This window comes from Nicotiana sylvestris, chromosome 1 (assembly GCF_000393655.2).
Source record: "Nicotiana sylvestris chromosome 1, ASM39365v2, whole genome shotgun sequence".
NCBI classification, from domain to species: domain Eukaryota; kingdom Viridiplantae; phylum Streptophyta; class Magnoliopsida; order Solanales; family Solanaceae; genus Nicotiana; species Nicotiana sylvestris.
Window position 1 is genome coordinate 84,780,249 of NC_091057.1, and position 25,521 is coordinate 84,805,769.

The 25,521-nt window shown below is 39.4% G+C and overlaps 1 protein-coding gene across 1 annotated transcript; it reads right to left on the reverse strand.

The window, feature by feature from the left end:
• Window positions 1-4,858: 4,858 nt before the first annotated feature.
• LOC104233572 (uncharacterized) lies at window positions 4,859-5,182 on the reverse strand. Its single transcript, XM_009786985.2, has one exon. The coding sequence runs from the start codon at window positions 5,180-5,182 to the stop codon at window positions 4,859-4,861; it is 324 nt and encodes a 107-aa protein (XP_009785287.2).
• Window positions 5,183-25,521: the final 20,339 nt, after the last annotated feature.

Genomic DNA, 25,521 nt, shown 5'->3' on the forward strand with positions numbered 1-25,521 from the left:
TTGTTGGGTGATTTCGGGCTTAGGGGCGTGTTCGGATTATGTTTTGGAGGTCCGTAGCTAATTTAGGCTTGAAATGCCGAAAGGTCGAATTTTGAAGTTTCTGGTTCGATAGTGAGATTTTGATCCGAGTGTCGGAATAGAATTCCGAAAGTTGGAGTAGCTCCGTAGTGTTGAATGTGACATGTGTGCAAAATTTCAGGTCATTCGGACGAGATTGGATCGACTTTTTAACGAAAGCGTATTTTTAGAGTGTTGGAGTTCTTAGGCTTGAATTCGTGGTTGATTCGTCGTTTCGATGTTGTTTTGGTGTTTTAAGGATTGGTATAAGTTTGGATAGGGGTATTGGACTTGTTCGTGCTTTTGGTTGAGGTCCCGGAGGCCTCGAGATGATTTCAGGTGGTTAATGGGAAGTTGGTAAGTTGGAAATTGCAGCTGAAGTCTTTGGGCTACTGTCATAACCGCATCTGTGGTTGGTAGGCCGCAGATGTGACTACTGCAGATGCGGTGTTGAGCCGCAGAAGCGGCTAAGAGGAATTTGAGCAGGGACTGCAGAAGCGATAGGATTACCGCACATGCAGGACTGTAGATGCGGCATCTGGGTTGCAGGTGCGGAGATGGAACTTTAAGTGAGAACCATAGAAGCGGTTCCCCAACCGCAGATGCGATGGGTGGATCGCAGATGTGGGATTGCTAGGCAGAACATATAAATAGTTGTTTTCGCGAATTTGAGCTATTCTTTCACCATTTTCATCCGGGAAATGAGCTTTTGGGGAGGTTTTAAGAGGGAAATCAAGGGAACTTCGAGGAGGTAAGATTCTTGGAACCTAAACTCGTTATTGAGGTGATTTTTATCATTATAAACATGAAAATTTAAGGAAAATCAGTGGTAAATTTGGGGGTTAGGCTTGACTAATTAGAGACCTTTGAGCGATGATTTGAGGGACCATTTGAGGTCCGATTTCGGTACTTTTGGTATGAATGAACTCGTGAGAGTGTGACGATTCTAGAAATGTAAATTTTACCTGATTCCGAGATGTGGGCCTGATGAGCATTTGGTTATTTTACCTAAGTTTGCGTATTAGCTTAGAATTTCTTTGTAGAATCAGTTACTTGAAGTGTTATTTGCATTATGAAATTGAATTGAATAGATTTGGGCCCTTTGGAGTCGAGTAATCATGGTAAGAACGTATTTTTGAGTTGATTTTGAGCCAGTTCGAGGTAAGTGGCTTGCCTAACCTTATGTGGGGGACCTTCCCCTTAGGATTTGGTATTATTGCTAACTGAAATGCCTTGTATGTGAGGTGACGAGTGCGTAGTTGTGTTAATTATTGAAAATCAAGTTTTCATTAAGTAATTACTAGTATGTTTCCTTCCCTGCTTATATTACTTGCACTTTAAGCCTGTTGTTAGCGTAGGAAATCATGTCTAAGTGATTTAATTGCTTTATTTGCTCAAACTGTTTTACCTGAATTCTGTGCATCATGCTAGACTAGAATTACTCATTTGCCTTACTATGAAATTGACACTTGCTGAACACTATGTTGTTGTTGTGTATTTATATTGGGACTACGGATATGGGATTCAGGTAGATCCCCCTTGTCTGTTTATTTAGGACTACGGATGTAGGATTCTAGTAGAACCCCCTTGTCTGGTTAATTGGGACTATGGATCGGGATTTCGGTAGATCCCCGTGCACTGATAGTTGGACTACGAGATGGGATCCCGGGAGATCCTTCGGATATATATGATGGACCACGGGATGGTATCCCGGGAGATCCACTAGATAGATGTAATTGAGACTACAGGACGGTATCCTGGAAGGTACCCTGGTTGTTATCTCTGTGTTGAGTTGTATTTCCTTTCCATGATTATTTTGTCTCTGTTCTAGTTGTTGTTGTTCTTTCTATTCTATGTTATTTCTTACTGTTGCACTTAATTATACTGCCTTATTCTATACTGTTATACCTTATATTTTATTTAACCTCAGTAGGGCCATGTCCTTCCTCATCACTACCCGACCGAGGTTAGGCTTGACACTTACTGAGTACCGCTGTGGTATACTCATGTCCTTTCTGCGCATGTTTTGCATGTGCAGATCTAGGTACTTTGACTCAGTCCTATCACCCTTGAGGCGAAACTGTTCCAGAGACTTTGAGGTATATCTTCCGCATCTGCAGACCGAGGAGTCCCTTTCCATTCTATCTTGTAGTGATAGCCCTTCTATTTTCTTCTGTTGATGTAGACATTCCAGAATTAGAGCATTTTTATTATATTTATAGCTTGTGATTCCTGGGTTTCCGGGTTTTGGGAAAGTGTATTGGTTTTAAGAGTTAATATTGTGTATGCCGAGCGGTACTTTTAAACGTTATTTTATTACTCTATTTCTATTTTAAATTATTTTCTTCCGCAAATTTAGTTTATCTTCCGCATCTTAGGCTTACCTAGTCGTAGAGACTAGGTGTCATCACGATGGTTCACGGATGGCGAACCGGGGTCGTGACAAACGCGCTAGCTAACGGGGGAGTTATTGATGGTGTTGATCATGGTATTCGTTCTGCATTTTATCATTTTTTGTCTGATTTTTCTTTTCTTTATTTTGAAAGTTTTTTATTATTGATTTTCTCTGTCTAAGGGGCAGCTGGTGATGTCAAAGGTGACATATTTTGGGATGACATTGGCGATGAAGATTTAGCTGCGGTATAGATGTCCCAAATTGTGCTTCACAGACCATCCATCATAGACGTAGAAGATGATTACATTTCTCCTGAACAGTCAGTTCGACAGAAAATACCAGGAAAATATGCCAAATCTCCATATTTTCCAGTTTTGATTCGGGGACATGAGGATCGGTGCACAAGCTCATTTTTTATATCAAGCATCCTTTCACAATTGAAATTGATGATTTCGATCCATTGTCGGCATTGGCTAAAGAGTTTGACGCATTTGTTTATAATGTGATGGATACGAGGTGAAGATATCTTCACTTTCTTTAATCTTTCATGTTCTGATTTTATACTTGTCAATGAAGGTAGTTCTTATTACTTTTTATTTTTTGTGAATTGAAGTGCCAACAATATATATACCGATGAAGTAAATAAGCTTGTGGAAGTTTTTACTTTTGGCTCGTGTCATGTGACCACGAAGGATTGGTTCCACTCACTTGTGTATTGTGGTCGATCTTTGATTGGCACGGTATTTAATAACTTTATATTCTAATGCCTTTTTTGTTGCATATCTTTATTGTTTGAGACCCCCATAGTGTATACATAGCTTTGTATAATTACAGTATAAGATTGTATAACCTTGTATAAATATGTATACCTCCGTATAATAGTGTATAAATTTCTATATTTAAAAAATCTAGTAGTGATGGTTGTTCTGTTTTATTTCGTGTCTGAGCACTTGGATGTCCTCTTTTATTATTTGAGGAAGAGGGGAAAATATGGGCTGAATATTGCCATGCGGTTTACTACAACCGACTTTGCCTTTGGTAACAAAATCAACTCTCTGTATAAAGATTTCAAAGTGAATGAAGATCCTTCAGTGGTTCCTGAAGGGCATGAGATAGAAGAGTGCATTAGAGGATATTATATTGTGATGCAAATGTACCGTAACACACTGTTGGCCACGTCTTATTCCCTATCTATGTGAAGCGCGGAAGAGCAAAATTGGGCCATTGGATTTTGGGTTTGTTTACGTTCATAGATAGGTACATCCACATTTATGACTCTAACCGTGGAGCTATTAATGATAGACTTGCTTTGGATGCTGCATTACCTTATGCAATTCTAATACCTTACTTCTTGAAGAGTTCTGATTTTTATGTCGAGAAGAAGGGCATTGATTGGAACAATGGTGCATATACCGATAAATCCCATTTTGATGCTTTGCAAATTAATCTGGTTAATAATGTGCCCCAACAGATCAAATAGTAGGTTAATCTCAATTGTTTTACTATTTTACTATTAGTGTACCTATTTACAGTAACGTACATAGAATCTAATTTGTTTTTTTTAATTATAGTGATTGTGGTGCTTTTGTTGTTGGCTTTGCTAAGTATTTCATCCTTGGTAAGGAAATTCGAAAAAATAATTTTGACATTGAGACACTTCGCACCAGGTGTGGATCTCTGTTGTGGGATTATGGAAGAAAAAAACAACAGTCCGGTGCAATTAGTGGTGATGAAATCACAGGGAGACTTTTCATGAAGAGGAAGAGGGGACGACCGAGAAAGTAGTTCTGTTTTTTCCATTTTACTGTAGTTTTGCTATGTATCAGAAATTGTTGCCTAGTTTTGTCTAAGTACTATTCTGCTACTTGTGAGATAACCTTAAAGGATATTATAGATGTTTTTATTTTTGTATAATTTGTGGTAGTCATTACACAGTGTGGCTGTGAATGAATTATATTTTAATGAATATTTTAGTTGCTTTTGTCCTTTAACAAAGTATGTATTTTCATTATGGTTGCAGTTTTGTTAATATTGCAGGGTTTATACACATGTATACAATAATATACATAGTTATACTAACTTATACTCTCATTTATACATCTGTATACATATAATACCATTGATTGTTCGCAGTTCTGTTTTGTATTTGTACAATCTATCAATATATTTAGCACCATTAAAAACAACAAGACACTATTATTGGATAATCAAAATATGTATAATGAAACATATTTAACATAATTGCAATATATAGTGTAAATTGTAATTCTTTATTGACATTTCTAACTCAATTGCTTGTGAAACTTAACTACTCAACATTTGTAACTCTATTGTATGTAAAACTTAACTACTCAACATGACAACAAATGTAATAGGAAGTGTTATGTTTCCAACTATTTATTTTGGTCAATTCCTACATGTTTTTCTATTGTGAACACCTTGTCCACACACAGAACATGAAAACGCCCTCTTAGACTCTTTCTCTAAAGGAGGTTTGAGTCTTTTCTTTCTTGGCCTTCCTGCATTCCTTCTCCCTTTAGGTGGTAGGACCACATCTTCCAGCACCACTGTTGGGATTACCCATAAACTCTCATCTGGCATCGGATTCACTGGAAATTCATAAGTTCTAAGGAGGTTATCCTTCTTGTAGTAAAAAGAGCAATACTGGCTAGGTTTCAGCTGTTGGTTCTTCAAAACCACCCAAGCATGCGGACATGGAAGTTCATCCATTTGAAATTTTCCGCAACTGCGTGTTCCCTCTTCAAGGTACACTATGTTTCGCCTTTACCCCTTTAAACACGGTATATAACTGCTCCGTAGCAGGCCTCACCTGCAAAAGTTTTTTTTTAAAAAAAAAAAGTTAAAGAACATTATACATTATTATACAAAGTTATACAGCAGTAAAATGCAAGTTAGCAGTGCCAAGCATCATTATATTTGATTTATTTTACCGTTATTTGCTCCGATGCAATCAGATTGTCCCGAAGGAGTTTGTCGTACTTTTCGCCAAGCTCTATAGATGTCTCCGTTGCACTTTTTCTGTTTATATTGTTCCACTATTGTAGCAAATTTGTCATGTACTCCAGCAATCGCATTACTGGTAATTCTCTAGCATCTTTGTTTGCTGCATTAATTGACTCTGCAATATTGGAAGTCATTACCATCGACCTTTTCACTTTGGAGTATACCCTAGACCACCTTTCGTAGACAATTTCGAACAAGTAAGGCTGCACCCTCAGATCAATTTTACACATCTCTATCATATGGTACTCAAACTTCTCTATCGTGTAAGCTCTAGCCAAAACAAAGAAGATATCCTTCAATTGTTTGTGATATTTCTTGAATGTGCGCTTTACATTCTGCCACAAGTGAAACTTGCAAATACAATGTGCTATTTCTGGGTACACAGCTTTTGTGGCATTGAAGATGCTTTCGTTTCTATCTGAAACTATACACATCCCTTCCCTAACACCAAAAGTACCTTTTATCTGGATAAAGAACCACTCCCAAGATTTGTTATTCTCTGAATCTGCAATTGCATATGCAAGTGGAATGATTTTTCCTGTTTATACAAAATAGATATTAGGATTCAGACAATTATACAAATCTTATACACAATTATACAACTTTATACCAACTACAAATTTTATAAAAATAGCAGTTGTGAAATCCTATATACTTTTATACATGAAACTACAACATTATACAAACTGCAGAAACAAGGTAGATGCAGTCAACTCACCAGCTCCATCGTGTGTGCAAGCAGTCAATATGGTACCCTTATATGTTGCTTTAAGGAAACTTTCGTCGACAACCGTTATCGGTCTGCAATGCTCCCAACCCTTGGTAGATGCATATAGCGAAACATATGCATAAAGAAACATCCATCTTCTGATTTGTGTAATTTTGTAACCGTTCCTGGATTTGTATGCTCCAACATATAAAAATACTTCGGCAACTCCTTATATGAATCACTCGGACTCCCTCTTATCATTGCCATTGCTATCTCTTTAGCTCTCCATACTTTCATATAGCTCACTTCAATCCTGTGTTGCTTTTGTATGTCCTCTATTATATCATTTGCGGTGTAAACTTTTTTTGGATTAACATACTTATCCTTGACTATACTAGCAATTACACCCGAAGTAGCTTGACGTTGTGTTAAGTATCTTTCACCATAGCCGCATGTGTGATTATTATTGTAACTTCTCACCTTGAATATGTTTGCCTTGAAAACAGCAGAAGATTTGAAACTCCAAGCACAATTGTCATCGACACACATAAGGTGATACCTAGGATTAAAGATCATTAAACTTCTAAATACACTTGTATACAAAACCATAACTAGATATATACTAATTTTAATATCTATATACAAATCTATACTACTTTATACATATTTATACATGTCTATAATAGAATATACAACTATTGACATACCTTGTTGCACTTGATCTCTTCACCTTGAATTGGAACCTCTCGTGTACAACCAAGTTCTTCATCACATTCATAACTGTCTCTTTATCTTTATAATCTTGATCCTCCTCAACAAATTCATTCAACATATTATCTATTATACCCGTGTTTTCACTAAATTTCGTGTTTTCAATGAATTCGATATCAGGCATTGTAAGCACGTGATTTTTGCCCTATATGAGAAATACTCCCAAAAAATGCAAAATAAAATGATTTTCCTTGGTGTGCAATTTTGAGTATTTTTGTGACATTTTTGGATTATTATTTGTATTTGTCTGTGTTTGTTTATTTGCTAAATTAATAAAAAATACAAAAATATGTCGCATTTGCATGTAGGATTTAATTCTATAATTGTTAGTAATTAAATTAGTTTTACAAAAATTAAAAAATTTACAAAAAATATGCATCTTTTGCATTTTTAGCATTTAATGTCCAAATGAACAATTTTATGCTTAATTATTACTTAATTGTGCGTTAATTGTTATTGGTAGTTAATTTGCGCTTTTATAACTTAATTTAGTTCTTAATAATAATTTAAGTATTTTTATAATTTAGTTTTAGAAAATAAAAGAAGAAAAGATAACAAAAATACAAATAAAAATCGGATTGGGCCACTTCTTCAATTTTCAACCCCAGGCCCAAACAATTGTCCACGACCCAGTCCACTTCACACGGGTCGACCCGGTCCGCCCCATTAACCCATTAACCCAACACCCCTCTTCATTCAAAAAACAAAACAAAAGAAAAAACAAAAAGAACAAAAAACCCTAAAAACCTAAAACTAACTACCCGCCCCTCTCCATCTTCTTTCTCTCCCAAAACCTTCATCCCAAGCCATCCATGGCTGCTTTCCATGGCTGCCCTCGACCCCACTCCCTCACGTCCAAACGCCACTAACAAACAGTTCGTCTGCGTCGTCACTTCGTCTTCTTCGTCCTTCGTCAAGCTCGAGTTCGAGCTCGACGTCCATGGCTGCCCTCACCCTCGTCGTCACCACCAAGCTCACATCAAACCCCCAGCTCCCCGCCACCACCTAACAACCAGTCAAGACCACCCCCCGCACTCCCCAGTAGTGAACCAAACACCACCACCATCCACCACGAACAAAGCTCCAGCCATCGCCACCACCAAGCGACCCTTCCGGCGATCCACCATAACCCGTCACCGCCCGACGTCCAGTCCCCCCCAGCTGCTGCTTCTTCACCTCCAAATAGACCTCGACGACCATTATTGCTGCGTCGATTGCCTCCCCGTCGTCACCACCGTTACGCCCAGTCGTTTCCATGGCCAAGCTCATCAACCAGTCGTTTTGGCTGTGTTGTTGCTGCCTCAACGAACAGCTGCTTCTCTCTCTAAGTTGCTGCCTCACTTTCATCTTCTTCGTCGTCCGCTTCAAGCTCGCGCTGCTGCTTCATCGTCCACCATTTTGTTCAGTTGAGTTGCTGCCACCATTTCGTTCAGTTGAGTTTTAGTCGAGGTCGTCGAGCGTAGTTTTGAGTTCGCCAAGTTTACAAGGAAGTCGAGTTCGTCGTTGAGTTCGTCGTTGAGTCCGAGCAGATTTATTCCCATCTAAGGTTCGTCGAAACAGTCCATACAATCGAATCCGTCGTTTTTCATCTCCGGTTAGTAGTTTTTTGAGTTTTATTTTGTCCGTATTTTGTTTTGATATTTTCGAATCTAAAATCAACAAATGTTTGTGTTGTTTATCGTTTGAATTAATTTTTAGTTCATGTTCATGTGTTGTTTGTTGAATTAATTTTCAGATTCCAAATGAAAGATTAATTAATTGTTTTTCATGTTTATTTCATGTTTGTATTGTTGTTTAAGTGAATATTTGTTAGTTTAATGTTGTTAGATTCAAATTGAAATTTAATTAATTATTTCTTCAATTTGTTTCATGTTGTTATGAATTTTCCAGAAAATATTAATGTTGTTTGAATCGTTAGAGTCCGTCATGTTTGTTGCTTAAAAATAGATTTAATCCATGTTCATCTTTGTTTGAAGTTCATGTGTAAATTCAGTGATTTAATGTGAGTTTATGTTTGTTTGTGATTTGTTAATTTAATTTGAATCATGCATATTGTTGTTTGTATTGTTGTCTCTTTGTTCATCCATTGATGGTCTAAATTAACCAGGATTGGTTCCCAATATGGTTGATTTATTTCCATTAATTTGGAGTTTGTGTTGTTCATCATGTTCATATGATTTGTTGTTGAAGATTGTTGAGAAATTGGTCATCTTGATTATATTTTGGTTGATTTATGATTAATTTTTTGTTTAGAGCTGAGGGGTAGTTTTGGTAAATTGCACTGCATTCGGGGGTAGAATGGTAATTGCAATAGGGTCGGAGGGGTAGTTTAGGAATTGTACATTTTGTAGTTATTTATTTGAAGCATGGGGGACAAAATGAAATGGGGTGGGTTGTGATATAGTTATTTAATATAAAGGGGGGACAAGACAAAATTTAGTGGGGGGAATCTTGCATTATTTTATGTTAGGCATGGGGGACAAAATGTAATGGGGTGGTGTGATATGTTTATTTAATGTAATGGGGATGAGTGGGAAGATAATGGGTTTGGTAGAGAAAATGGGTTGATTTTAATTGATTAAAAGATTTATGGGATGAGATATAAGTAGAAGCCTTGAAATGAGATATATGGATACACAGACAGAAAAAAAAAAGAGATTAGAGAAAAAAAGGAGCTAAACATTTATTCCGAAAAAAAAAATTGAAACTCTCAAGAAAAGAAAAACATACAAAGAAAAAAAAATTGAAAATTAGAAGAGAAAGTAGTACACACCTGATAAATATTCTGGTATACAGGTGTAGAAATTAAGGGTTGAAGATTAACTAGCCTTTCAAAAATCTGAAAATTTCCCTTGGTTTCTGTCCGTTATTTTCGGCATTCCTGGATTTTATTTTGAATTTTTCAAATCTGTCACTGGGATTTTCGTTGACTGGTTATTGCTGGTTATTGTTGCTGTTGCTGTGTTACGTATTACGTTGCTGACTTTCTTCTTCTTATATTGACAATATCAGGTACACAACTGTAATTTTGGCATTTTGTAAGCTGAAATGAAGAATGGAGTGTTAAATTTTTAATTTAGTTTAATTTAATTTTTTGTATTGTATTTAGGTTATTCATGTATTATTATTCTGTAAATCACTGTCATTTGGCATAACTAGGCATATTATAGCAACATATTAAATAACGCCTTAACCGGATTATTAGGAAATATATTTAAGCCTGATTACTAATTAAAACTGTTTAATAATAAAAAATAGAAGAAATAACGTAAAAAATGGCGTTATTGAATCAGTTTGGCAAAAATTAACTAAGTTCCTTATTCATAAGGTTTTTCGTCAACGATAAGTTAATCGGAATCATGTAGTCAATTTCAGTTAAAACATGAATTAGTTTGCGAACAAGTATTAGGACATGATGTGAATTAAAACAAAGTTAGTTAAGGTTAAATTGTTTAAATTTTTTAGAAATATGGTTTAGTAATCAAGTTTTTTTTTTCTTTCAATTTTCAGTATTTGTAAATAATTAGTTTCAATAAGCTTAAGTCTTACTAACAATTTGAATTTTAATCCAACTATGGGATAATTAGTTTTTTTTTTTTTATTTTTTGACAATTCCATGTTGTATTTATGATTATAATTTTTATTACTTTCTGTTAATATTTGTTTTTCTCTTCTATTTAATATGTTATTTTCAAGAATGTAGATATTGATTTTATATTTATAGACAAACTTAGTAATAATAAAAAGGTAGTCATTAAAGGATATTCTTAAAATAAGGAAGGATTTCGCTAAAAATAAATAGATGTAAATAATACAAAAATTTACAGGATTCTCCAATCTCATTTATTTATTTAATTATTTTAAAAAAATTACTTAGAATTTGGGATGGATTGTTTAGTGAATTTCACTTCCTTCCCCAAAGATAATGACGCGCTAGACTCTTTAGGCGCGATTTAATTAATTTTACCTTCTTAAACTCGGATGCGCATTTCATGCGACCCAAATCTAAATCCTAAAACATTGAATAAAAATGTGTTCCGGATTGCGGGTGCATTTCATGTGACGTAATCCAAAGACATGTTTTAAACGATGTTCACAATTTTTTTTTAAAAAAATAATAATAATAAAGCGGTTGAAAGATAAAATTTGCACATAAGTTCATATTGTATTTAAAATCAGATAAATAAGCCAAATATAACAGTTGAGCGACCGTGCTAGAACCACGGAACTCGGGAATGCCTAACACCTTCTCCCGGGTTAACAGAATTCCTTATCCGGATTTCTGGTACGCAGACTATAATATGGAGTCATTCTTTTCCTCGATTCGGGATTAAAATTGGTGACTTGGGACACCCTAAATCTCCCAAGTGGCGACTCTAAATAAATAAATCCCGTTTCGATTGTCCTTTAATTGGAAAAAACTCCTACGCCCTTCGCGGGATCGGAAAAAGGAGGTGTGACAGCTCTGGCGACTCTGCTGGGGAAACGGACCCAGAATCTCTGGTTCAGGGTTCAGAATTCGAGCTTGGAATAATTGTTGTATTTGGCTTCGTTTGATTTTGTTACATGATCTGTGCTTAATGTGCTAATTAACTGCTTTTACCGCTTTGATCTTATGTGAACTGTATATAAGCTGTGCCGAAACCCATCTCCTCTCTGAGTCTTCTAAATCATGAAGAAGGGTGCACTTCGTGTGACTTCTTTTCTGTATAGTGTCTAAATTCCCAATTTAGAACGAGGTTGGATAAGTTGCAAAGCCGGTGAAACTTCTGTATTCCCGGTACGCTGCCTCCCCCTCGGCTCGAGCTGTCCGCTCGGGTAAGCCAGGTCTAGAACAAACACCCAAGTTCTGAACCTAGAATAACTCAGCTTCATGCCGGATCCCTAATAGGAACGCTTATTTGTATCATGTGCATTTTGACTTAGGGGACTCAACACAGGGGTTGAGTCCGTCTAGGGCTAGCAACCTGAAATAAAGACCATCCTGATGAATCTTATTTGTTTTATGTGCATTTATTTGCCCGGTCTTGCATGTTGACCGGCTTCTGAGTCTCGGGAGTGTAAAATAATAATAATAATAATAATAATTTAAAATAAAATAAAATAAAAATAGCAAGTGGAGAGTTAGATGATTAATTTAGAAAAATCAGTGTCCAAGTACTGTCGAAATGCTGCCGAAATTTTGAAAAAAAAACATATATATTTTTACTTTTAGAATTGTTTGTTTGCCTAGAAAGCAGAAAGTGTGTAGGAATAAGTCTTTTATTTTAATTTGCTTTATTTTCAAAAAAAAATGAAAAAGGAAAATAGTTTTTTTTGCTATAAAAGAAAAAGGGAAAAATTTGTTTGTTTTCAAAAATTAGTTAGTTTATAGCCTGAACTACGCGGGTCTGATTCTCACCGGATGTGAGATCAGAGACAAACCTTTTTGGTTTCGGCTCACCGTATTAAAAAAAATTCCAAAAATATTTAACATTACTCACTTCTTTAGAAAGTTTTTCTTTTAGACCTCAATTTTTTTTTTTAAATAATAATAATATTTCCTTTTAATCTCAAAATCCCAATTATTTGTTTAAAAGATATTCAAAAGAAAATTCAAAAATATTTTTTTCTGTAGTATTTCTTTCATAAATTCAGAATAATAGTTCAAAAATATTTCCTTTCTCCTTAAAAGTTTTTTCAAAAAAAAAAATTAAAATCCAAAAAATATTTCTTTAGAATATAGATAGTTTTTAAGTCAAATAAAAGTTTTTCCTTCTTTAATCACTATAATAAATGTGCAGGATGAGCACAAGTCAAAATGAACCATTCTCAGTCTATAGCGAGATCCCTTTGCAACTCCACATGTGGTGGAATGATATTGAAAAAGATAGTATAAAGATAGTGGAAACAGTTTTGGGAGGTTTTGTCGATCTGTTGAATATCAAGCTAAGGACAGATATCATCGAGGCTCTAATGCCGTTCTGGGACCCAACCCGCAACGTGTTCCGATTTGCTGACTTTGAACTTTCACCTACACTAGAGGAAGTCGCCGGATATGCGGGGTTGAATGGGAAACTAAGAGGGCAGTATTTACTTTCACCAAGACCAGTATCTCCGCACGCGTTCTTGGATTTGCTAAGCATTAGTCGGAAGGTGCAGAATGATGATTTGTCGAAGGGATGTTGTACTCTCCAATTCTTGTATCAACGGTACGGAATTCCTCAGGGTTTGGAAGAACCAAACCTCGGATTAATTCACACTGGGAACAGAATCAAGTGGGAAGCAAGACGTACTTTGGCATTTATCACAACATTTCTGGGAGTTGTGGTCTGTCCCCGCAAAGATAAAAAAATAGAGATAGGCCTTGTAGGGATGGCCGATGTTGCAATCAAAAGAACCGACAGTACTGTGGTTCCTTTGATTTTGTCCGAAATCTACCGAGCTTTAACTATATGCCGAGAAGGAGGCAAGTTCTTTCAGGGATGCAATCTGTTACTCCAGCTGTGGATGCAAGAACACCTCCATCACCGAGTGGGATACATGAACCACGGGTTGACTGAGAGAAACTGCATTAGCGGCTTTGAGAAACGAATGACAGGCGTCATATTTCCCGAAGGCGTCGAAGCATGGCTTGCACAATTGAGGTCAACAACAGCCGACCAAGTTGAATGGGCATTTGGGTGGTTGAATGATACTGAGGTAATATACATGGCGGCCGAGGAATGTCATGTTCTTTTGATGGGACTTCGTAGCATCCAGCCATATGCTCCTCATCGGGTACTGCGCCAACTAGGAAGATTTCAGGTAATTCCCACTGATGAGGATCTAAGCAAGCACGCCATTGAGTTGAGTCCAGGAGTCGTGTTCCCCGAAGGAAAAATTAGAAAGCTGTGGCACGAATGTAGATTCCTTGAACCCAAGACTATGGTTCGAGAGCTGGCTAAGGGTGAGGTAGACCCAAAATACGATGTTTGGTTCGGGAAAAGGTTCCAGATTCGTCAGAGGCCTGCTAAAAGAGCTCACGTCCAACAATTTACGGATGATTCGCAGGAACAGTGGGGCTGGTTAGTGAGAGAGGAAGGCTACCGGGTTGAAATCGGGAAGCTGAAGCGACAAATTGAAAGGCTTATGTTTGAAAACAACGTTCAAGTAGCCTCAGAGCAGGGTGAGAAGAACAAATTAGCCAAAGAAAACCAGGCACTGAAAGCCCGAATTCGCCAAGTCGGTAAGAGTGATAGCGACCGACAGAAACGTCGTTCTAATGAAAGGTTGATAGCGGAATTGAGAAATCAAGTCAGCAAAAGCTGAGAAGACTTGGAGAGATCCAAGGCTTGTATAACAAGAATGCGGGTCAGGTGGGCCACAGTTACAACATCACGGAGAGAGCACCTATGGCAAGTAAAAAGGGACTACGAAATGAGTGTTGCGACATTGAGAGAGATAAACTCCATTCTCAATAATCGGGTCCTCAAACAAGCCCGGGATGCTAGAACAGATAGAGAACGCTGCTATGAGTCGATAGCCCGGATGGAAGAACAAATGGAGAGGTTCCAAGAGCAGCTCATTGACAATACTCGAATATTGGGACTAAAGAATCAACGGATAGAACAGCTGTGCATAGAGAGGGATAGAATCAGGGGTAGGATCAATGAGATAGGGCGCTATATCACCACGAAGTGCCTAACATGTGAAGAGATGCCTCGTGATATCCTTTTTGCCTCAGTCATGGGTTATGTCCATCAGATCATGGAGGAACTAAAAAGCTTGCAAAGAAGCCTGGCCCCCAAGCCCGCGGAAAGGCCGAATGATGCCTTGCGGGCACCAAAATTCAAAGCTTTAATGTATCCCTAGTTCAATCTTGCACTTGTTTGTTTTTCGAGTCTGTTGTCTACCCATATGTTTTTTTTTTCAAACATTCTCAAAAAAAAAATATATATATATATGAAGTCTGTATTTTTTTTTGTTTGTGATATATATATATATGAAGTCTGTATTTTTTTTGATGGCTTGTAATACCATTATTTTGAGTAATAAAAAAAATTTGGTCTTATGGCACGAACTACGCTTGGTCTGATTCGTGCGGGGTCACGATACGTAGGCAATCTCTATAGGATTCGACCGTAATTATAAAATATATATATATATATATATATATATATATATATATATTTGTCAGAGCAAAAATAAGCCGGGATGATGCATGCGATCAGAGAAAAAACATGTTAGAAATGATTAACTGCCTAGGAGCATTGCATCCCCCTAACGTGCAATTACAATATCTGTTAAGACTCTAACACTGACAAGTTTGTTGTTTTTCCAATCAATATCAGTTAGTTGTTAGAGCGTACTGGCACCGTACCATTATCAAACAAGATCAAAAGGTCCTATACCAGAAAGCATGACTGGGTCAGACAACAGCGTTGAGTCAGAAAAAACGGCCAATCAGATGCTGAAGGAAGCCCTGGAGAAAATGGAAAAAATGAGGCTAGAAATGAATGAAATGCAGATAGCCTTAGCTAGAGCCCAGAAGGGGCAAGAACTACCCGTTACTCCTACCCTCCAACCAGTACACACGCCGGAATACCCCTCTCCCGGTCCTTCAACAAGTTTCCCAAGCCATCACTATTATCAGGGAAGAGAGGCTTATGATTCCCAAGCTCCACCACCCACTCAAAACCCTCCTCCACCAAATGTTCCCGTCTTTGTGGCACCTCCCCCAGCCCCATTGCACAGATCATCTAGTGAGCCACTGTTTCAGGCTCACGATACACAATATTACCCCCCTGAACTCACATTCAAAGCACCCGAGCCACATACCTATAATCCCCACTTTGAGGTCCCGGCGGAGATTGAAAAGCCGGCTAAGAGCCCAGAGCAGGACGAGGTGATGCGGAAATTTAAAAGCCTGGAGCAATCCTTCAGGAACATACACGGGTTAGGTAACCAGGTCAGCGTGGCTTACAAGGATCTATGCCCTTTCCCTGACGTTCAATTACCAGCAGGGTTCAAGATGCCCAAGTTCGATTTATACGAAGGGCATGGCGATCCTATGGCACATCTACGGGGTTTTTGTAGCAAAATGAGGGGAGCAGGGGGCAAAGATGAGCTATTGATAGCTTACTTTGGCCAGAGTTTGAGCGGGTCGGCATTAGAGTGGTATACAAGACAAGATCCGAGCAGGTGGTACACCTGGGATGACTTGGCACAGGCTTTCGCAGGACATTTCCAATACAACCTTGAGATAGTCCCAGACCGTCTCACATTGCTAAAGCTCGAGAAGAGAAGCCTGGGGAAAGTTTTAGAGAGTTTGGTTTCCGCTGGAGGGAACAAGCTGCAAGGGTTGATCCTCCCATGCGGGAAAGTGAGATGGTAGATTACTTCTTGCAAACATTGGAACCTACCTATTTTGGTCATCTAGTGACATCTGTCGGGAAGTCGTTTAATGAAGTGGTAAAGATGGGAGCCATGATTGAAGAAGGATTGAAATCTAACAAGATCTTGAGCTACTCGGCGTTGAAAGCAACCACCCAGGCCATCCAAAGCGGTACTGGTGGTGTGCTGGGGAAGAAGAAGAAAGAAGAAGTTGCTGCAGTTGAAGCTAATGTTTGGTCCAAGCACCATAACCGTCCACTCTACTACAACCAACCCAGACCCCATCACCCAAACTATCAATATACCCCATATGGTCCACCGCAACACTACTACCAACCACAAGAACCACACTTTTCTATTCACCACACCCAGACCTACACTCAACCCCTAGTGCACTCGCAATGGCGTACACCAAGTCCCCAAAATACACAGCCACACCCACAAAACACCTATCCACCTCCCAGGGCTAACAGACCAGGAACCAGCTTCCGCCCAAACCAAGCTTTTAGAAATGAGAAGGCCCCAAACAAAAAAACATTTACTCCGCTGGGAGAATCTTACACTTCTCTTTTCCACAGATTGAAACAGTTGGGGATGCTGACCCCAGTTGAATCCAAAGCACCAAATCCTCTTCCCAGAAACCTGGACCACTCTGTTAGCTGCGAGTATTGCTCAGGGATGCCGGGGCACGATACTGAAAAATGTTGGAAGTTGAAAAACGCAATCCAAGAGCTCATTGATAATCGCCGTATTGAGGTACAGGCTCCAGAGGCCCCGAACATCAATCAAAATCCGTTACCAGCGCATTATGAGGCCAACATGATCGAACTGATACATAAGGGGGCAGAGCCTAAGAAACCTTCGCAGGTGGTTATGGTGATTCGTTCTACGGAAACCAAAGAAAAGACAGTGAGTGCAAGGCCAGTGGTTCAGTTAAAAGCAGTAGAAGACAAGCCAGTGCTAGTAATGGGAAAGGGATCGTTTGTGGCCGAGAAAAAGCAGGAGCCAGTCAAGATAGTGGTACCAAGGTCAGTATCCATGCCCGTGGTGGTCGTGAAGGGAGTCTATATAGAGCCGGTTGTCATAAAACCGGTAGTCCAGTTACCCATGGTTGATAGCAAAGCCGTACCCTGGAAATATGACAAAGTAGTGGTGACATACAAAGGAAAGGAAATTGAGGAAGAAAGTTGTGAAGCACAGGGACTGACCCGGTCAGGACGTTGTTTCGCCCCTGAAGAGTTGAGAAAAGCTAAGGGCGCAAAAGACAATCCAGTGCCAGTCAAAAAAGCTGTAACGGAAGAGGAAGCAGAAGAGTTTCTGAAAAAGATGAAAGGACAAGATTATTCCATTGTTGAGCAACTGAGAAAAACACCGGCCCAAATCTCGTTGTTGTCATTATTAATTCACTCTGATGAGCATTGCCGAGCTTTAATGAAGATATTGAATGAGGCTCATGTGCCTGACAAAATCTCAGTAAACCATTTAGAGACAATTGCCAACAAGATCTTTGAAGTGAACAGGATAGCATTTTCTGATGATGAATTGCCTATGGAAGGCACAGAACACAACAAGGCTCTCTATTTGACGGTCAAATGTGAAGGTTCAATGGTTACTCGGGCACTAATCGATAACGGGTCGAGCGCTAATATTTGCACGTTATCCACATTGAACAAGTTAAAGATTGATGAGGATAGAATCCGCAAAAATAGCATTTGTGTTCGAGGGTTCGATGGAGGGGGAACAAACACAGTAGGGGATATTGTACTCGAATTGACTATTGGCCCAGTCGAGTTCACGATGGAATTTCAGGTGTTGGATGCTGCAGTATCCTATAATCTTTTGTTGGGTCGACCGTGGATTCATGCGGCAAAAGCCGTGCCCTCCACACTGCACCAAATGATCAAATTCGAGTGGGACAGACAAGAAATTGTGTTACATGGGGAAGATCCCACATGCGCCGTGAATGATGCCATTGTACCCTTTATAGAGACCGAAGATGATAAGGGGCCATGGGTGTATCAGATCCTCGACACGGTTCCGGTGAGCAGGTTGCTTGAGGGTAAAAGCATGCCATGTCCTAGGGTGTCAGCTACGACCGTCATGGTAGTGTCAGAAATGTTGAATAACGGGTTCGTGCCCGGGAAGGGTTTGGGGGTTGAACTGCAGGGCATTACTCAACCTGTGTCTTTGCCCAAAAATTTGGACACCTTCGGGTTAGGGTTCAAACCAACAGCGGCAGATGTCAGAAAGGCCTGTAAATTGAAGAAGAAAGCTTGGGTGCTCCCTAAACCAATTCCTCGATTGTCCAGGTCCTTCGTCAGACCGAGTATTAAGAAACAATCATTGGCAAAGATGTCAGGTTCATTAATTGAGGTAGATGGGAATTTGGATAAGGTGTTTGAGAAAGTATTTGCTGAAGTAAACATGGTTGAGGCCGGGGAAGGGTCAAGCAGAGCAGACATACAGTACATCGGACCACATGCTAACATCAACAATTGGGAAGCTACTCCTCTTCCAGTTCGGAGGGAGTCGTGGTAGTGGGTTTTGTTTTCCTTTTTGTCACCTGGATTATTCCAGGGTTTGTAATCCAGTTGTTATGTTCCGTCCGTTTGGATGAGTTAAAACCTTGTTGTCTTTACGTTTAATGAAATGCAATTTTCTTCGTCCCTAATTCTCTTTCCATTTTCTTTTCTTTTCTTTGTACAGTTCTTTTTATGCTGATATCAATGACATGACATGCATGAGGAATCTTCGGCCCAGTTTTAAAAGCCAATCTAGTTCAGAAGTAATAATACAAGAGATCGAGTGTGATGATGGGATGGATTGTAATAATGATGAAGCTTATGAGGAAATTAGTAAAGAATTAAGTCACTTTGAAGAAAAACCCAAACCTAACCTAAATGACACAGAAGCAGTTAATCTAGGGGACCAAGACAATGTACGGGAAACTAAAATAAGTGTTCATTTGGAGCCACAACTCAAGGAGGAGATAATTAAAGTATTGCATGAGTACAAAGACGTTTTTGCATGGTCATATGATGATATGCCGGGTCTAAGCACCGATTTGGTGGTTCATAAATTGCCCACTGATCCAGCACTCCTCCCTGTCAAGCAGAAGTTGAGAAAGTTCAAAACAGACATAAGTGTGAAGATCAAAGAAGAGATCACCAAGCAGTTTGAGGCAAGGGTCATTCAGGTTACACGGTACCCCACTTGGTTAGCCAATGTCGTGCCTGTGCCAAAGAAAGATGGCAAGACCAGGGTGTGCGTCGATTATCGAGACCTTAACAAGGCAAGCCCAAAAGATAATTTCCCACTGCCCAACATCCATATACTGATCGACAATTGTGCCAAACATGATATTGGCTCTTTTGTGGATTGTTATGCGGGTTATCATCAGATTCTAATGGATAAGGAAGATGCAGAAAAGACGGCATTCATCACGCCGTGGGGAACGTATTGTTATCGGGTCATGCCGTTTGGTTTGAAAAATGCTGGGGCAACTTATATGAGGGCCATGACAACTATCTTCCATGATATGATACATAAAGAAATTGAGGTATACGTGGATGATGTGATCGTTAAGTCTAGACAGCAATCTGACCATGTCAGAGATTTGAGAAAATTCTTTCAAAGGCTTCTCAGGTACAATCTTAAGCTCAATCCTGCGAAATGTGCTTTCGGGGTGCCATCTGGGAAGTTGTTGGGATTTATAGTTAGCCGGAGAGGTATTGAATTAGACCCGTCAAAGATCAAAGCTATTCAGGAATTGCCACCTCCAAGAAACAAAACCGAGGTGATGAGTTTGTTGGGAAGACTGAACTATATCAGCAGGTTCATTGCTCAGCTCACGGCAACGTGTGAACCAATTTTCAAATTGTTAAAGAAAGATGCCGCGGTCAAATGGACTGATGAATGCCAGGAGGCTTTTGATAAGATAAAGGGGTATTTGTCAAACCCACCCGTGTTGGTCCCACCAGAACCAGAGAGGCCTTTGATTCTGTATCTGACAGTTATGGACAGTTCATTCGGCTGTGTACTGGGGCAGCATGATGTTACGGGCAGAAAGGAGCAGGCTATCTACTATCTCAGTAAGAAGTTCACATCTTACGAGGTCAAGTATACTCATCTGGAAAGGACATGTTGTGCCCTAACTTGGGTGGCACAAAAATTGAAACATTACTTGTCATCTTACACCACTTACCTTATATCTCGCTTGGACCCGTTGAAGTATATTTTCCAGAAACCCATGCCCACATGAAGGCTTGCAAAGTGGCAGATCTTACTTACAGAGTTCGACATTGTCTATGTGACATGGACTGCCATGAAAGCACAGGCATTAGCCGATCACTTGGCTGAGAACCCCGTTGATGAAGATTATGAGCCTTTGAAAACTTATTTCCCTGATGAAGAGGTAATGCACATTGAAGAATTAGAACAAGCTGAGAAGTCGGGATGGAAACTTTTCTTTGATGGGGCCGCAAATATGAAGGGTGTGGGAATAGGAGCAGTACTTATTTCGGAAACAGGTCAGCATTACCCCGTTACAGCTCGGCTTCGTTTCTACTGTACAAACAACATGGCAGAATATGAGGCGTGTATATTGGGATTGAGATTAGCTGTAGATATGGGTGTACGGGAAGTCTTGGTCTTCGTGCAAAGAGGGGCAGCTGTAAGCACGTGATTTTTGCTTCACGGACAAGCACTCCAAAAGAAAACAAAAATAGTGACCAGTGACCTCGCTGTACAAATTTTCCAATTTTTCATGACATGTACTGCTAGTCATTTGTGGTTCATCCCATTTTTTTGCATTTTTTGATCTTATCAGTCAAAACACAAGGTATGTCTGTCATAGTAATCAAACCGTAATTCAGTAGTTAAAAGAAAATTCAAAATATATGTGCATTGTTCGTTCTAGGTTGTGATTTAACTTACTTGAACATTTTAATTTGGTGTGATAATGGTGTTGAAGTGTTACATTGTTGTTTGTTTTAATTTCATTTGTTTTACTATTTATTTGTTATTTTTCATTTTTTGTTTTAAAATTAGAAAAAAACAAAAAGAAAAGAGTTGAAAATCGGTTTGGGCCCAAAAATGAAACGAAATAGGCCCAAAATCGGCACTCAAGTCCAGTCCAAATTCGGCCTGCCCAAGCACCAATTCAAACGACGCCGTTTCAGGCAAGTCGATCTGAGCCGTCTAAGCCTCTTGATCCAATGGTCCACATCCGCACCCGTGACCCGACCTGTTTAGCCGGTCCAACCCAATCCATCACTTAAACCCAAACGACCCCGTTTTAATACCAAACGACCTCGTCTCACCCCTCACCATCAGATCCAAGCCGTTGAGATCATCTGATCCAACGGCTCAGATCTAAACCCTTAGACCATATATAAGCTTTCTATCACACCCCACGCCCCCTAGTCGAACCCCCCCCCCTTCACTCAGCTCCTTCCTCACCAAGCCCTGAAACCCCCGAAACCCTAGCAGCCGCCCTAGTTTCCCCTTCACCAGAACCCGGCGGCATGAACGCTGGTGACCACCTCCTGAACACCCCAGGACCCTCTCACTCTCCTGAACATGGATCTATTACCCCCTAGCCTCGAATCCCCTTCCTTCATCTCGAATCTTCATTTGAAGATTCGAGTCGAACCCGGACCTATACCAAACCTCACCATCTTCATACCAGACACTCTCCTGACCCCCCTCGTGACCAAACCAGGCTTGGTTTGGTCCGAATCTACCTACAACTTCTAAAAAACCAGATCTGAAAATCCAGACCTTAGAACACATGAACCTGGGGAATCCGGCTAGCCTTAACGGGGGTTTGAGTTCTAATAGACCTTAATCAAGGTGTTCTCATGTGAGAACACCCTGATTAAAGTTTGTTCGGCCTCAAAGGGTCAGAGTTGAGTCAGATTTGGATCAATTTTGTTTGGACATTTCTCGGTAAGTTTTTCTTTTCCTTTTTGTTTTATTCAACTGCTAATTAAGTTGTCAGCATGTTTCGTTGTGTTTGTTTGTTATTTTTGTTATTTTTCATTCGGATTTCTTCCATCTCTGTCAAAGACCTTTTATTTGGTCGATTGTTTTCTGTGTGTGATTTGAACGTATCCTATGACAAACATGTCTGATTAGGATAGTCGTCGCATAAATAACTTATATAGGTTCCCAGTGATTGACTAAAGTTGTCCGAAACCCTTCAGGTCCCTGTATGTATTGGTTTATATGAACGACTGATTGTTACCTATTATAATTAGTATAGTCGACTTGATAAATGTGGTCGATTAACTTCCTACGACTGAATGTTCAAATATTCTAATTCGTACAACTTCACGTAAGTGAATGAACCTGTTGATTGTTAATTGGATGCTTGACATTAGCTGTGACTACTAGCTTGTAACTGCATTGTAAACAAATTAAAAGAATCAGGCTAGGGCAGTCTTGAATTGAACTTTCAGAAGTTCAAAATGCCCTGATGCTGCAAGGGGTTTAGGGCAGTAATAATCAAGGTTAACAAGGGTAGTCTGGGGTTCGAGAAAAACAGGAAAAAGCTTAGTTTAAGTGAGCTGACAAGTAGGGTACTAATTTAGGATTAAACTAATGCAAATGGGGAACAAGACACAAGAGTATGGGGGTTTAAAATGAATACTTAAATGAACCCATAACTCTTGATTAAAGAATAAGGCCAAGCATGGGGAACAAATAACTGGCATCAAAAAGATGCTTAGGCGTGGGATTTAATAGGTATGAGCAGTCTGCAAATTGGCAGGATCCAGGCAGCTTGACTGCACTGGTTGTTTGGCTTATAAATAGGCTATTTCAGAACTTAGAAGGGGCTGGAAATTTTAGTCTGGAGGAGAGGTCTTGTGAGTTGAAGAAAACTGAAAAAAAAATAGAAGGAAATTTCCAGAAATACTGTAATTGAACACTGTCCAAAAACTGCACAAAGAAACCAAGTTGGTTATCCTAACTGGGATTGTTATTTGTTCCATTAAGAGAAGTCTGTGTTCTTCTGCTGTGATTGTTACTACACTGAGCTTTCTGTGTACTGTTGGTTTGAGTTTTGACTATCGGAACTGTAGTGGTTATTTGTTGAGCTTTTGGGGTTATTGGGATCACTGGATTGCTGTTACATTCAACATTCTGGGCTGTTGTTTCCTGCTCTGTTTTTCTGGGATTGTCTGTCCATTGCTCGATCACTTGTTGAGCTTCTCCATTGTGGCTGTTTTGTTTGTTGCTGTGTTGTGTTGTTTACCTACTGCTGTGCTTGCTGTGTACCACTCAGCTGATCATCTTTCTTCTTCTTTTGCTCCTCTATACCAGGTACACAAATATACTACCACTGTAACTTGAAAGGTTTGAGCATGAATGTAAAAGAGAAGATCTGCAGATGCTTATATATGCATAGACTATTATGTTAGGCCTCATATAATGTATAATAGTTTACATTCTTGTTTTGGATACTGGAGATAGTCCTCATGCCTAATAAATGTCAATGTATGGTAGTTGAATGTTAGACTGTGTATATAGGTTGGTGATAAAAGTATGCCCAATGCATTAGGTTGTATCTTAGATTTAGCTTACTGGTGTAGTATAATTCTGTAATGTATGCCAAGCATTAAAATCGTACACTACTAGTTAAGTTCTTTCCCTTCTGATAAACTGCTTCATATAACTGGTAAACCATGTTTTAAGATAAAGAACACAGAGCTTGCAATCTCAACCTCACGAAGGTTGAACCCAGGTCGAAACAGACCAAGCAGGCCCGCATCGAACAAACAATGGCCCAGGTCTGGTCCATCACGCATGGGCTGGATTTGGGCCCTTAATTTTTGCTCGGCTGACTGTGTACGTGGCCGTGGTTCTGATTTTGCACAAGCACTCGGAATTCTGTTATAGATAACTTGTAAGCATGTAATTAACTAGGGCTATCTACTGTTTTCAATTAGTAGAGACAAGCGTGACAAGAAACGTAGTTGCTATAAGATATCCCTTTAAAAACAAGGATGAGACGAGCCTCGACGAACAAAATGAACAAAAGTTGCGGGGCCCTCTATTGTATGTATATATCAAAGTATTTAGAATTCGGGACGTGCCGTTTAGCGAATTTCACGGCCCTCCCAAAATAATAACACGATAGTTTCTTTAGGTGCGTATTTAATAATCTATTTTCTTAAACTTGGGTGTGCATTTCATGCGACCCAAATCCAAATCCCAAAACGTCAAATAAAATATGTTCCGGATTGTGGGTGCATTTCATGTGACGCAGTCCAAAGACATATTTTTTTAGCGATGTTCACATTCCTAAAAAATAAGGATAATAAAGCGGTAAAAGATAAAATTTGCGCATGGTTCATAATTGTATTTAAAATCAGATAAAAAAGCCGAGTATAACAGTTGAGAGACCGTGCTAGAACCACGGAACTCGGGAATGCCTAACACCTTCTCCCGGGTTAACAGAATTCCTTGTCCGGATTTCTGGTACGCAGACTGTAATATGGAGTAATTCTTTTCCTCGGTTCGGGATTAAAATTGGTGACTTGGGACACCCTAAAACTCCCAAGTGGAGACTATGAAATAAATAAACTAATCCCGTTTCGATTGTCCTTTAATTGGAAAAAACTCCCTTGTGCCCGCGCGGGTATGAAAAAGGAGGTGTGACAGCTCTGGCGACTCCGCTAGGGAGAAAAACCAGAACTACTGTTCTGGGATAGAAATTCGAGCTTAGAATAAATTGTTATGTTCAGCTTTATCTGATTTTGTTACATGATCTGTGCTTAATGTGCTAATTGGTTGCCTTTGATATTACGTGAACTGTATATAAATTGTGCTGAAACCCATCTTCTCTCTAAGTCTTCTAAATCATGAAGAAGGGCGTACTTCGTACGGCTTCTTTTCTGTATAGTGTCAAATCCCAATTTAGAACGAGGTTCGGACAAGTTGCTAAGCCGGTGAAGCTTCTGTATTCCCGGTACGCTGCCCCCCCCTCGGCTCGAGCTGTCCGCTCGGGTAAGCCAGGTCTAGAACAAACACCCAGGTTCTGAACCTAGAATAACTCAACTTCATGTCGGATCCCTAGTAGGAACGCTTATTTGCATCATGTGCATTTTTGACTTAGGGGACTCAACACAGGGGTTGGGTCCGTCTAGGAATAGCAACCTGAAATAGAAAAGGCCATCCTGATGCATCCTACTCACTGCTTGTGCAT

Excerpts from the sequence above, each read along its gene's own strand:
- LOC104233572 (XM_009786985.2), bottom strand. The coding sequence starts at position 5,182 with ATGGATGAACTTCCATGTCCGCATGCTTGGGTGGTTTTGAAGAACCAA.